The 14,641-nt window shown below is 44.9% G+C and overlaps 1 protein-coding gene across 1 annotated transcript; it reads left to right on the top strand.

The window, feature by feature from the left end:
• The first annotated feature begins 140 nt into the window (after window positions 1–140).
• Window positions 141–12,664, top strand: KAT7 (lysine acetyltransferase 7). The gene is made up of 15 exons (XM_084301051.1): window positions 141–339; window positions 1,658–1,805; window positions 2,998–3,174; window positions 3,365–3,604; window positions 4,165–4,247; window positions 4,399–4,488; window positions 5,193–5,291; window positions 5,460–5,570; window positions 6,375–6,566; window positions 6,889–6,978; window positions 7,698–7,838; window positions 8,710–8,803; window positions 8,982–9,128; window positions 10,048–10,154; window positions 10,832–12,664. The coding sequence occupies exons 1-15, from the start codon at window positions 325–327 to the stop codon at window positions 10,931–10,933; spliced, it is 1,836 nt and encodes a 611-aa protein (XP_084157177.1). The 5' UTR covers window positions 141–324; the 3' UTR covers window positions 10,934–12,664.
• Window positions 12,665–14,641: the final 1,977 nt, after the last annotated feature.

Raw genomic sequence — 14,641 nt, forward strand, 5'->3', positions numbered from 1 at the left:
AATGGCCGCCGGTGGCTTCACCCCCAACGGCGCCGCCGGGACGCCTGCCCGCAGCTAAGATGGCGGCGCCCGCTGGCGTGAGGCTGGCTCGGGGTCACGTGACGGGGGGGTGTGGACCGTGTCCCGGCGGAAGCGTGAGGGACCGAGCAGGGAACAGGGGCTGGCGGCGGGAGCGGGCTGGCGCCGCCGGAGCAGCCGTGCCGGAGGACGGGAGACGCGGCTGTCACCACGGAGCCCGCCGGCGCTAACACGGCGGCGAACGCCGCTTCACGGCCTGGGGGCGCCGGGGACCAAGCAACCTCGCTGCCCCCGCCCCCGCCGAGGATGCCGCGCAGGAAGGTGAGCGCGGCCGGGGGACCGGGGAGGCGACCGGCGGCCAAGCGACCGGCCCGGGCTGCGGCAACCCCCAGCTCCCTGCCCCCCTTCAGCTGCTTCTCACGGGCACAAAACCGGGGGGAAAATAGCGGCCTTCACCCCCCAGCGCCCGCCCCCCTCGCTCCCTGAATGGCTGCCGCAGGGGCCCGCCGGGCGCTGATTGGTCGCTGTAGCCGTCACTCATCGCCCCCAACGGTTACCGATTCCCTCCCCCCCGCCTGTAGCGCGGTCCGCCTCCTGGCTTTTCCCATTGGGCAGGCGGTTGGAGAGCTGGCCGCCTATTGGTTGGGCTGTCTTGCCGGGCTGGCCGCTGATTGGTCTTCACGGCTGCCCATCTACGCCCCCAACGGTCACCTCCCCGCGCGTGCCTTGTTCATCCCTTCCCCCATCCCACTCCGCCCCCCCGGCTGGATGTTTGTGGCAGCGAGCCTCGAACCGATTGGCTGCCGACCCGCGTCAATCATACCCCTCCGCCCCGCCTTTTCCCTCTCTGAATCCCCATTGGCCAGCTCTCCCTTCGGCTCCCTCCCGCGCGCGTTCTGATTGGCCGGGGCCGGCGAGGCTCGGCTGGGCGCAAAACAAAGCGGCGCGGGGGCCGCGCTCGCGCCGCGGCTGGGCTGAGGGGAGGCTGCGGCCCGCCCGGGGCCCTGAGGCGAGGCGGGCGCCGCCGTGTGCCCGGCGCCGCCTTTCCTGTCCCCCGCTGCCTTCCCCGACCCCTCCTGCTGTCCCCGGGGAGCCCAGCGCTGTTTATTCCAGCACCTGCTGCCGTTGGGCTTCGTCCTCGGTTGCTTTGGGCAGCAGCTGCTGTGGGAGCGCTGTTGGCTTGGCAGCGTGAGGCAACAACGCGTCCTGTCCGCCCTTCAAATTCCATTTATTTTTTGCTTTAAATAAAGTCGTGTGTTGTTTTGGTGGTTCTCAGTTCATCTGTTTTCAGCAACATGCTATTGCATCAGGCGTTGCCTGTCAGTGCATGTGTGACACAAAAATACTGCCTCTGGAGGAAAACACTTGGCGTATATTAGTTTAAATACCTCATAAAATCACAAAATCATTAAGGTTGGAGAAGGCCCCCACCATCACCTCGTCCAACCATCCCTCACCACCAATGTCACCCCCTGAACCATGTCCCCAAGCGCCACGTCCAACCTTGAACACCCCCGGGGTCGGTGACTTCACCTATTCAGCATCGAGCTGTGTCTTATTTCTGTGCGTCCTCGTAGCATAAATACAGCGTAGAGATTTCAGTGCCTTTGTGCTAACGGCTGGCTCTGTGGTGTTGTAGAGGAACGCAGGCAGTAGCTCCGACGGGACGGAAGACTCGGATTTCTCCACCGACCCGGAGCACACAGACAGCTCGGAAAGCGATGGCACGTCGCGGCGCTCCGCCCGCGTAACCCGCTCCTCGGCCAGGCTCAGCCAAAGCTCTCAAGGTGAATGATTCGTTGCCTTAAACACAGAAGTGGCGGGAGGCTTGGTGTGTGCCACCTTCCTGAGCTTTGTAGCTTAAACGCTTGGATTTTGTACCTGATGTAGCGCTCCCACTGGTGGGAGAAATCAAATCCTATCCTCTTCAAAAAGTCAAGCTGTCTGCTTAAAGGAGGTGGGAATCAAGCCCCTTCATTCTGCTGCCAGCTCTGCCTAATTTGGCTGAGAACTGTAATTACTTTCCAGCTAATTAGTCAAATTGTTACCATAGAAAAGCTCGATGGATTTGTGCTTAAGGTTAAGTGTTAGTTTTGTTTTGTTGTGTTTTGTGGGGGGGGTTGTCTGTACAGCAAGGGAGATAGATGCATTCTCGTGACTTGCTGATGCTACTTTGCAATAAACTGTAATTAATGTATTGATCATTATTTTTTACGCTTCTACTGTGGCATCCAGAGTGTACGAGGAAGCATTGAATGTGTCCATCTCCTCAATTTTAGTTTTAGTGGAGCCATTTCCTGTCGGTTAATAAATAAGCTGCCATATGGAGGCATAAGGGGAGGAAATGACCTTAGATAAGTTTGTTCCGTTGCTTTGTGTATACACTTTGTCAAATAATCTGGTTTGTGACAGATTTTCTTGCAGGTAAGAAATAGATGTGTGCAGTCATCCGGTGGCTAGGCTTTAAAAACAAGAGGAAAGGTGTTTTAGCATATGGGATGTTTGTGATATTGCTAGGGTATGAAAGCAATATTTTCATTCCAAATATTCAGTTTTACAGGCTGAGCAGTATAGGTTTACAAAACCATAAATGGGGTCCCAAATATAGCTCCGCACCAAAAGCAGCTTTGATGTTCTCAAGGGTTGTTTAAATGCTGATAGTTCTTATCTAAGCTAACTGTTATTAGCTTTGCAAATGGGAGTCATTTTGTAATTACTAGCTAATTAAGTAATTGCATCCAGAGAAAGTGGATCTAATTCCAGATTCCTCAGTGTTTGTACAAGTGTCTGAGTTGTACGCTCAGAAGAACAGAGCCAACAGAGACCTATCTTTTTGCTAACACACAGTAGTAGGATACGAGTCTGTGTTGACACCCAGCTGTCAGATGTTAGTATTACAGACCTCAGAGCACGTGTGAGGCAATTCACTGAATTACAGTGGTTATTGTAGATGTAATTATGGTATTTCCATGAAATTAGATTCCAGCCCGGTTCGTAATCCACCGTCATTTGGAGCAGAAGAGCCTGTCTATTCTACGAGGAGGGTAACTCGCAGCCAGCAGCAGCCCACTCCTGTGACTCCAAAGAAATACCCGCTCCGGCAGACTCGTTCATCTGGATCAGAAACTGAGCAAGTGGTTGACTTCTCTGACAGAGGTACGTAGGGTGCAGTGAGGTGTCGAGAGTTTGCAGAATGCTGTTGGAAAGAGTACGTGACTCCGTTCTCTGTGGGCACAGTGTAATATCCTGAGGGTAGAGGCTTTGAGACAGCTGTCCAGAGTTGCTTTACGTATTTTTTTGAAAGCTTTCTTTCAGACCAATTTGTAACATCTTGATCCTTATTCAGACACTAAAAATGCAGCGGATCACGATGAGTCTCCACCTCGTACCCCCACCGGGAATGCCCCTTCCTCAGAGTCTGATATTGATATCTCCAGTCCAAATGTATCCCATGATGAGAGCATTGCCAAGGACATGTCCATGAAGGATTCTGGAAGTGACCTGTCTCACCGCCCTAAGCGCCGCCGCTTCCATGAAAGCTACAATTTCAACATGAAATGTCCCACTCCTGGTTGTAACTCTTTAGGTAATTTCAGCTCCAGGATTAATTTGTTGATTTTTGCTTTCCTGCGGTGATATTCAAAGTCCCCCTCAGTTGAGTTATACGATTTTACAATATGCACTTAGTTAGGATCAGCAACATTACTGAGAAGTGGGTATAGAGAAGGGATGTGGAGCATATCAGCAGGTATATTCTTCCTGGAGGTGTTGTCTCGATGGGAATGTTTGGGAGATGATGGGATAAAGAGCAAGTCAGGAGTGTGAGCACAGGTGTGGGAGGAAAGAAAATGCAGAGTTTTGCAGGCAGGGTTCTGGTCTCTGACAAAAGCAGGTTTTCATAAACAAATGAATGCAGTCGTTTAATAGATCTGGGTGCTTGCATGAAATGCAGTTAGTGTGAAAAGGATTTTCTTTCTTTGTTCTTAAAGCTTGTGCAATGAACCATGAAATGTTTTCCTCCTACCACACCGGTAATAAACTGAGTATCTCCCCGAGAAGCTTGTATGCATTATCTGGCCATCTGTGATACTTTTTAAACCTCTTTACGGTCATGTGGTAAAAGCTTTTATTTCTGATTCTTTGCAGGCCACCTAACTGGAAAACACGAGCGACACTTCTCCATATCAGGATGCCCACTGTATCATAATCTCTCAGCAGATGAGTGCAAGGTAACCGAGTCTTCTGTTTTATCTTCCTTATGCTTTTATGGAACAAAATGTCAAGACTTGGAAGTGGAGAAATGGAAACCAGAGAAATAGAAAAGATGGAAGCTTGGATAGTCGTTTGCTGCAGTATTGACAGATGAGTTTTGATTTCCAGGTGCGAGCACAGAGCCGAGATAAACAGATTGAGGAGAGGATGCTGGCCCATCGGCAGGATGACAACAACAGGCATGCCACCAGACACCAGGTAAGGCTGCTTAGATCAAACTGGAAAAACCTCAGCTTGTGGTTTCCAGTGACAAAGACTTTAACTTGATCTCCCTTCTTCACTTGTCGGATAAGCTATTGTGCTGAGTCCTGACACTCCCATTTGCCATCTCCAATTCGTTTCAGCGAGGGAAATTTATTTTATCCCTTCAATGAGGGACTGGAACAGCTAGTGAGAGCCGAGAAATGGCATCGGCCAGTAATATTACAAAGGAGGCTGGAAATGTTCTCAGGATGATCTTTTCTGAGTGCTTTGATGTGTATGACAAGAGAATTTCTGCAGAACTGTAAACTACCATTTTCCTCTGACTAAATCAAAGAGGATATAACCAAAGGGAATTACGTTTCTCAGTTCACGAGACTTGAGCTTGAGTCAAAATGATTTCATGAGTCAGCTTTGAGCTTTCCACATGATTAAGCAGTGCATAAGGAATGCGCCCTGTCTTGTGGGACTGAGGTGCGTTGGCAAATGCAGGCCACAGAAGGAAATAAAATTTACTGGTTTACATTCTTGTGTTGTACTTGAAGTGCTTTCTCATGTGTGCAGGTTTGGTTCAGAGACAACAAATGCGGTCAAATAGAAGCCAGGGCAGAGGTTCTTTAGGGTGAGAAGGTGCAGGAAAATGTTTGAAGTGGATGAAGCCTAAAGAAGCTTTCAACCTCTTTTGTTTTGTTTTATTTCAGGCACCAACCGAGAGACAGCTTCGGTACAAAGAGAAAGTAGCTGAGCTCAGGAAGAAGAGGAACTCAGGATTAAGCAAGGAGCAAAAAGAAAAATACATGGTAAAAGCAGCAGTTTTATTCTTTGATCCTTCCTGCCTGGAATGAGACCACTAAGTGGGAGTTTGGCTTTTGCAGTCATCCTGCAACATCCTCAGCTGGAAAAGCTGCAAGATTCAACAGCTGAGTTGCAATACGGTGGCAAAAACTCTTATTGTTTTGTTGTTCCAGGAGCACAGACAAACCTATGGCAATACTAGGGAACCTCTACTTGAAAACCTGACTAGTGAATATGACCTTGAGCTTTTCCGAAGAGCACAAGCACGGGCATCTGAGGACCTGGTGAGAGTCCTAAGTCATAATATGTCTCATAGCAAATGTATTTGTTCAGAAATGCGAATGTTTTCTGGGGTTTGTGGTACTTGTGCAGGTAGGTGCTTTTCTTATAAGAACTTTTGCAGCCCAGCAAAGTTAGGCTAGGGCTAACGCTGAAGTGAAGTCATTCAGAGGGTTTGCTGAAAGAACAGCTGGAGCTGAAAATCTTCAGACAAATGCTACGGTGCCTTGTAAGAGCAATAATTAGTAAGTCTTATTTAAGAGGTGTTTCTTTTCAGTGAGAGAGCAGATAGCTTCACCTGCTGAAACAATAGCTAAAAAGTGATTAAAAACAAAAGACAAAAGCCCTATTGATATGAGCCAATGGCGTTGAAATGGAGTTCAACTTACATTGTTTCTGTAGGTGCTTTTCAAAGCTACCTTCCATCTCCAGAAATGAACTAAGACATATTTTAATGCTTACTGGTAGCAACTGCATTTGGGATATCTTAAGGCAGGGCATTAGGCTGTATCCCTCTCCCTGCAGATGATGGAAGAAGTATGAAGTGGCATGCAGGTTACGTTGCTTTGGTAATAGAAAGAGTAGGATCCCAGTGTTAGCATGCTGCTAAGTTCTGAGAAAAGGTGTTTTCTGATGAAAGGAAGGTTCAGTAAGTACTGCCCATGGAGAGGGCTCAGACAGAGTTTGCTTAAATTTAGAAGACTTGAAGTGAAGGATCTCCCTGAGGGAAATAAACAGGGCCCCTTTCTCTCAATATCATTTTAAATCTTTCTTTTTTTTTAATAGCCATCCATTTGTTTTATTCATAGGAAAAGTTGCGGCTCCAGGGCCAGATCACAGAAGGCAGCAATATGATTAAAACAATTGCTTTTGGCCGTTACGAACTGGACACGTGGTATCATTCTCCCTACCCAGAGGAGTACGCCCGCCTGGGCCGTCTCTACATGTGTGAATTCTGTCTCAAATACATGAAGAGCCAGACAATACTGCGCAGACACATGGTAAGGTTTGGGGTAGATGTGATTCCTGAGCTTTAAATCAGCTGTGAGCATTTTTAAACATCATTACTCTTGTTAGTTCAGTTCTTCACTTCAGGGGGTGAGAAGATTCTGTGTCATTTTGGAGGAAAGGCTGCTTTTTCTAGATGCAGGCTTGATTTCTGTCCCATTTAGTAGATTACAGAACAGAAAAGGGACCTGGAATTATTCTTTTTTTAATCATAGCTAAAAAGTCTGTGTGTTTCCTGGTATATCCAGTAGCTGTTGTAACCTGTTCTGTCCTTAAAATAGTAGTGTCACCCTGATTTTGTTTACTTTGTCATAGGCAAAATGTGTTTGGAAACATCCACCGGGTGATGAAATCTACCGCAAAGGCTCCATTTCAGTTTTTGAAGTTGATGGGAAAAAGAACAAGGTAACTAATTGCAATAATAAGCCATTCTTGATTGTGGAGTCCATCTTTCAAATGTGCCATGCTTTTCCTGTAGAGAAACAGGATACAAATGGCCCTTTCTCTCTAATGGAAGAAAGGCTGCTACAGTCGGATCTGTCCAGTTTTGCAATTCTGGCAGTGATTTTGTCTGCATGCTCTTTGTGGTTATTCCTCAGAGCTGTTTACTGGGGGTGGCCTCCTTAACCCTCAGTTGAAAGGCAGAACCTGCGCTGAACCAGTGGTTACAGATTCTAGGTAGAAGCCCTGCACTTGTGCCCTGTTTCTAGCTGTGTTCAGTCTTGAAGGCTTCAGAGGGGAAAAAAAAAAAAAAAAAGCTAACTTTTGCATTGCTGGAAGTTGGGAGGAGTCTTTTGTATTTACCGCCGATGACCTTGAAGGCTGGAATAAATACAACACAGTACAAGCAAGCAGAGATGCAACCTTTGCTCCCCTTCACTGAGGATGTGATGTTTTGAACATTCAGAGATTAATATCACAAACAAATTCCCACCCTCCAGAAGCTAGGCTTACCAAGTTTCATCATAAATGGAATTGTTTCCCAGCCCAGCTGCTCGATTAGACTGTTATTTCTCAGATGATTCAGAACTTTCTTCTCATTTCCCTTGTATGTCTGTTTTTCTCCACGCTCGGCATGTTCTGCCATAATAAACAGGTGTATCCTACTCTCCTTTTGCTTCTAGATCTACTGTCAAAACCTGTGTCTGCTGGCAAAACTTTTCTTGGACCATAAAACACTGTATTATGATGTTGAACCCTTCCTGTTCTATGTCATGACAGAAGCTGACAACACTGGCTGTCACCTGATAGGATATTTCTCCAAGGTTAGTTTGGAAAAAATCTTTATGTGTACTTATTATCCTAGATTATTATCACTAGCATGAGGTTTAGGACACAAGTTATCGGTACTGCATCTCTTCTCCAAGTTTTTGAGGTCTCAGGATTTGTTGCTTCCAGGAGAAGATAAAGTTTCAAACCTGCTCCATGTGAGTTGTTCCTACTGTTCTCTGCAGGGACTGAAGGTGCTTTGCTGTAGCATCTTTTGGCATTACTAGTAAAAAACCAAATCAGCTCAGATAAACTATTGTCACCTGTAAGCATAGTGGTGTCTTAAATGTAGGCAAAAGTAATGTTTAAACAAAATCTAAAAAGATGTAGAGGAAAAACACATCTAAAAAAAGTATTAGTCACCATGGTTTTTTTCTTACAAAGTACTTGGAGAAATAAAAATTCTTAGATGGAGAAGCTGAGAAGTTCAAGTACCTTAAACAGATCCCCCAAGAAAGTCACTGGCTAAGCTTAGAGTGTCCAAGGCAATTTTCTGGACTCTATTCTGTGCCCTGTTTGCTCAGTCACATTGCCTGCCTAAAAAAATAGGCAATCTCTTTGTTTAATCCCAAGTGTCAATAACTGAGAGCGTTACTGGCTCCTTCTCAGGTACAGCTCTGTGGCTGCCATCCCAAGCTTAAAATTCTGCACCAAACACCCAATGGCTAATAAAGTAAGATGCTAAGCTAGGCTGGTAGCTGAAGGATAATCACGTTACTTGTTTTTAGGGAGGTTTTCCTCCCATTGATCCTTTCTCCTGTATTGTATCAGTTGCACAGGCTTGTTCCATCTGTTGGGATTCTGATATACCCAATTGTAGGTGCAGATCTAGATCTGTTAACCTATTCTCTGTGTTCTTGGTTCTAGGAGAAGAATTCTTTTCTCAACTACAATGTTTCTTGTATCCTGACAATGCCTCAGTACATGAGGCAAGGTTACGGCAAAATGCTCATTGACTTCAGTAAGTATAAAGAGAAAAATTCTGGGAACATTCTGTCCAGTATGACAGCTTCACCAAAAATCTAACGTGTCTGGTGACTTTTGAGCAGTTGTCATTATACCCCATCTCTGCTTGTGCTGAGGAGGGTAACAGGATAAAGTAGTTTAGGAAGGACAAACAACTTTTATTTCCTTTACAGGCTATTTGCTTTCTAAAGTAGAAGAAAAAGTTGGCTCTCCAGAACGCCCTCTGTCTGATCTGGGTCTCATCAGCTACCGTAGTTACTGGAAGGAAGTTCTGCTTCGTTACCTGCATAATTTCCAAGGAAAAGAGATCTCTATAAAAGGTATGTTTTCAACCTGAACAAACTTGTTGTGGGTTGGTTCAGTAGCATACCAGTGCATCCTCATTTTCCTCAAATGTGAGGTAGGTCATGCATTGATAAAGGTGTTTGTGTAGCAGCACAGTGAGTGGAATGTTCCTGTATTTGGGGATGGCTCCTTTCCAGTCCTGCCACCGTTAACAATAAGCCAACTTGCAAAATTTTGAAACTGTGTACTGGCTTCTTCTTTTAAAAAACATTTTTGGAAAAGAATCAGTAAAGAACGTCATACAGCTCCAGAATTAGAATTAGAATATTAGAATATTAATTAGAATATTAATTTTAGAAAGAAAACTGGCTACCCAGTTGGCCACAAACCCAGTGGCTTTCAAACATTTTAGATAAAAGCTAAGATTATTTTAACTTCTTTTAATAGCATTTTTATATTCAAAACGGTCCCTAGGAATATGCTGTATTTCATAGCAATATCAAGGTTGTTCTGAAAAAGCTGCTATGCCTTCTTAGAGAGGGTTGCAGCATACTAACTTGGATCCTAAAAGCAGTATCACTAATTCATTACAACATTCTGTTTCAACTGATTATTCCCCACTGACTGATTATTCCTCAGTTTTGGGGTGAGCTGGGCTGTTTCTCTACAGCTCTGCGTGGCTTGTATCCATAACTTGTGTTTCCTCAAGCTAGTTGTAATTAATCAGTCCTCTAGAGCAAAATGACCACAGACAATTGGTCAAGCAGATAACCAGGATGGTCAAAGGGTGCAAGTCAGGCAGCAGCAATAACACTGCATGTTAACGCTCCTTAGCAAGGCATTTTGTGTGTATCACCTCAAAGGGAATTGCCTAAGACTCGTAGTTGAAATCTATTATAGGGCATTGCAGTGGAATCTGTTTCTATTCTAACATCCTCTGATACTGGTTTGCAGAAATCAGCCAGGAGACCGCTGTAAACCCCGTCGACATTGTTAGTACACTGCAGGCACTTCAGATGCTGAAGTACTGGAAGGGAAAACACCTGGTCCTAAAAAGACAGGTAAGATTTCTGATGGCTCCTTCTGCGCTCCTTTCTTTACATTTAGCTGTTGCATTCACATGAAGTGGAATCAGCGTTTTGTTTGTTTTGTGCTGGGTTTCCCAGCCTTTTGATTCTAGTGGGGGAGCAGTGTAATTTTGAAATGCAGTAACTAATAAAATAAAGCATGGGCGTGGAGCATTATCCTTTAGTAGTGTAGAAACACGCTGCACCAACTGTACTTTTTTTTTTCTGTATGGAATAACATTACTCATTGTAAGCAGCTTTTAGGGGAGCAATGGATCAACATTCCCATCGTGCTCCTCATCATGCCAACCCTTTACTGGGCAAATGTATGAGACAGTACTGAGCTGAATTCATGGAATCCTGAATGTGTCACGTTTGCATCCTCATTAGAAATGAGACAAGTGGTTTATACATCCTGGAATACACAACAGTGTCTCTTATTCCCTTCCCCTTCCCTGAGACTTTGCTTTGTAGCTACCAGTAGCTTTATCAGTGTGGTTGGGAGTGCTTCTAGAAAGAGTTGTTATTTTTGTCATGCTCAGCAGTTAGTGAATGGGCTACTCCCCCAAATCTTCAGATTTCTGGACTTTGATGTTTGGTGCTGTACCGTGGATAATTCTCCAGCATGGACTGTTTGTTTTTAACCTGCCCTTTCTTGCTCTCTTCCCTAGGATCTGATTGATGAATGGATAGCCAAAGAGGCAAAAAGATCCAACAGCAATAAGATAATGGATCCCAGCTGTTTGAAATGGACCCCTCCTAAGGGAACTTAACTGCCTGTCACTCCTGAAGCCAGTGAACCCCAGCAGTAGGAAATACCCTAGGGATCTCTGTTGTATCTGTTGCTGTTGTGATTGGCTGGTACAGTACCCTCCCGAAAGATCAGTTCCCCTTGGTACTGTTCTGGCCCAGATCTTTTGTGCACACCACAGACGCTAGTTCTGAGGAACTTTATGTTTCGGCCTCAATGAGGTTGCAAGGATTGGATCTGTATAGGACCCAAACAAAGCTCCTAGCAGCACTGGCCCAAGGAGTTCTGATATCTGGTACTGTACCTGTCCAGTCACTGGTCTTACCCTCGCGTTCTTATTCCAATGAGGTTGTGTTGTGTCCTGTAATCTGGTTGTTTCCTCCTTCAGGTTCCTTGCTTTGTACGTAACGGAGATAACTTCTGTGGCTTTTGAACAAGGTCTAATAGTGCTTGTTTGGGGGAAGTCTGGTTTTCTAACAAGCTGCAATTACACTGACTTCAGCATTTTAACTAGTCCTGCCTGAGGGACTGTTCCATTCCGTATATCAGATAGTTTTAGTAAGGTAACACGTCACCTCTTTCAGCAGTGTTTTCCATATGATATAGCAGGTCTTCACATAGTTAATATTGTGCAGTCAGAAGCTTACATATCTTGTAACTGAGTGGTGTGATTGTTAATGTTAACCCCAAAGGAGTCAAGGCTAAGTGTCTGAGAACATCACAGTCACCTGCTTCATGGAGTTGCTCTTGGTACGGCCTCCTGGAGCTACCACAGTACCACATCTGTTGGAGAGACCTCTTTCATTACACGTTGCTGCTTTCCTGGTTTCTCTCTTAGAGTTGGTGGGTTCCTTTACACAGAAATAGCCCCTTTCAGTATATTTCACTGGAGATATTTTTTTCCCAGAATGGTCTTCCTTAAATCATATGTCTCTTCCCACTGGAGAGGATTTTTTCCTCTAGACTGAAGAAATAAAATCTTAACTATAGATAGATATTTGATAGCCTTGTCCAAACAGCCACAGAAACTCTGAAACACAAATATTGTCAGTTGTTGGATTGCCTACAGTGTACAGTCTGTGCATCAGCGGCAGCTCCAGTAAGCTACGTGGATGGTTTGCTTCTCTGACAGTGCATCCTTGTTTGTCTGTGTAAAACAAAAAAGCTTTGACTTCCTCTGTCCCATCAGCACCACTGGAAGAAACTATTGTACAATGGCTTTCAAGTATAACCACTGTCCTTGTGCCACAAGTTTGCTATATGGCTCCAATGGGATTAAAAGTGGGGGGACACAGATGTGAAGCAGATGATGGCAGCATCACGTAGTGCCAATTTCCTTTGAACTTCCAGTGCTTTCTCACTGAATGGTGACTGAAGTGAAGCACTTGCAGTGTACCGGTAGGTAGGAGCCGTTTCCTGTTAACCACTGACCCATCCTTATGTGGAAAAGTTCTCTATTGCCCTTCTGATGGTTGTCTGCCTTTCTCTGCCTCCCTTTAAAAAAAGAAAAAAAAGAAAAAAAAAAAGAAGAAAAAAAAAGAAGAAAAAGGAAAAGGAGAAAAAAAAAAGATCATCAGTACATGATGTATACTTTGTGGGCATTACTGAATTTTGCTGTTTCATGCCCTTTGCTCTTGTATTGTAACTAACTCCAGATACTCATAAAACTATCCAACAAAGTAGATCTCTTGTGGAGTAGGGAAGAAGGCCATTCTCGTGCAGAAGCTAAACCCTGTTCCCATGATGTGGTAGAATGTGCTATTCTTGTATCTACTTCTCAATAAAGCATGTTCTCTGCTCATGTTTGTGCCTTTTCATTTTTATTTTATTGTATATGCTCTCCTGCAGCTTCATTTAAGTGAAGCTGGTACTTTCTGTTGCAAGGGACTAATTTTGAGCCTGTCTTTGCGCCTGGTGTGTTAAGGATTGGGACTGTAGCAGCCTCTGAGTTGGATGGTTTTGAGGTCGCCTGTATTGTATGTTCACTCGAGAGCTGATTGTACCCAGGAGGCTACCATGAGGTTGGTGCCAGATGCTGGCAGCTTAAGTATGTCATCCAAAACCGGGATAGCACATAGCAACCTGAAGTTCTTATAAGAAGGAAGGATTTGTCCTGAAAGTGATAGCCTTAGATTTTCAGCCTTTTCTTCTCCACTTCCATGACCGTTTCCCCTTGCTTCTTGTGCTATGCCAGGACATGGGGCAGCGAAGTCCTTCAAGTTCAATAAACAGCGTCTGAAGTTCAGTGCATTGCTCAACCATTTTGAGTCTTTGATGCAATTTCTGACACCAGACAGTCTGCTTTTCTGCGTAACTCAATGGAACGAAGAGGAGAAAAAGTTCTTTGGACTCTGGGTAAGCTGCAGAGAGGCTCGGGTGCTGTTAAGAGTGAGTCTGATGTGTTGGTGATCATAGCTCGGGACTGCATTCTTAGCTTATAAACAAACAAATCGAGATGTTCTGTTTGAGATGGCTGACGACTAGATAATCAAACCCACACACACTTCCCTGAGCAGTGGTGTTTGTTAGCTCACCGCAAGGCTCTTCCTATTTCTGTCTTAATTTAAAGACCATTTCCTTCATTTAAGATCATTAAAGAAACGTCGTTTGGGAGCATCGTGTTTTGCACAATGCCAGTTGCCCTTTTTATTTGTGCAAATACAGAGGGATACAGCGTCATTTAGTTTGCAGATCTCTGGACAGACAGACAAGAGGGTAAGTGTTTTATTGGCCACGCTGCTCTGCTGTGTGACAGCCAGCCCCTCCACGCTTGTTTCCCTTATTCTGTTTATGCTGCGAGTTCTCTGGGGCAGTGACTCTCTCCCTGTACACATACAATTCTTAACACGATGGGGCCTCATGCTTGACTGAGACCTCTGCATCCTTTGGTAACGCAAACACTCGTTGAGCAGTGAGTCATACAGATAGCCATAAACATCTCCGGGTAACCAGAGGCTGGGACATGCAACTGCTCACAGTTTCACCCACGGTTTATTCATAGCAGTTGCAAACTTGCAGATGTTACGTACTGCAATGGCAGCGTGAAGCCCACCTAAAGACGTTGATGCTACCAAAAAGCAGCCAGCGCTCTCAGATGTTCCAGAAGATGCATTCTTGTTCCATTTTTTTTTTTTTTTTAAAGTAACGCTTGCATTCAGCCTTGACCTAACCCAGAAATAGCTGATGTATGTAATTTTGGCACACTAATAACCTCACAGAGTGCTTTAATATGATGAACCCAAAGAAACTCGAGCAGAAACGCAAATTCGGTGCAAGACTGAAATAGAAGTCGAGAGCCAAACTATTTCATTTCTGTATCCCAGGAACAAGAACTGCCTGCGAATTGAAAGTCATGTAAATCAAGTACGATTTTGCAAGCCACTAAAGGTGAACAGTTGAAGCAGGTGTGACTTTATGGGCTTTTTTTTTTTTTTTGAAAACCTTAGGTTATGTGCCCCAAATTAGAGAGGTTCCCTCCCAAAGAATTAGAGGGACATCTTCCAATGCTGAGTCCTGATGCTTCGTATCAAACTCATCATTTTTTTTTTCCGTAGGCCAGCATTCTGGTGTCTTTTTTGGATGTAATCTAATGCACTACTTGGTATCCGAGGGGAATACATATTCTGCAAAAAATTGTAGGTCAGCAGAGCCAAAGTTGAAAAAAAATCTTTATGGTGTACGATTCTCTGCTGTCCGTAAATGAGAAATGGCCCTCTGAAAGCTGCATGGG

Source organism: Netta rufina (assembly GCF_964035555.1).
Source record: "Netta rufina genome assembly, chromosome: 24".
NCBI lineage: Eukaryota > Metazoa > Chordata > Aves > Anseriformes > Anatidae > Netta > Netta rufina.

Coding starts and splice junctions, on each gene's coding strand:
- KAT7 (XM_084301051.1), top strand. Junction 3,605..4,164: donor TCCTGGTTGTAACTCTTTAG/GTAATTTCAGCT, acceptor GATTCTTTGCAG/GCCACCTAACTGGAAAACAC. Junction 10,155..10,831: donor ACCTGGTCCTAAAAAGACAG/GTAAGATTTCTG, acceptor TCTCTTCCCTAG/GATCTGATTGATGAATGGAT.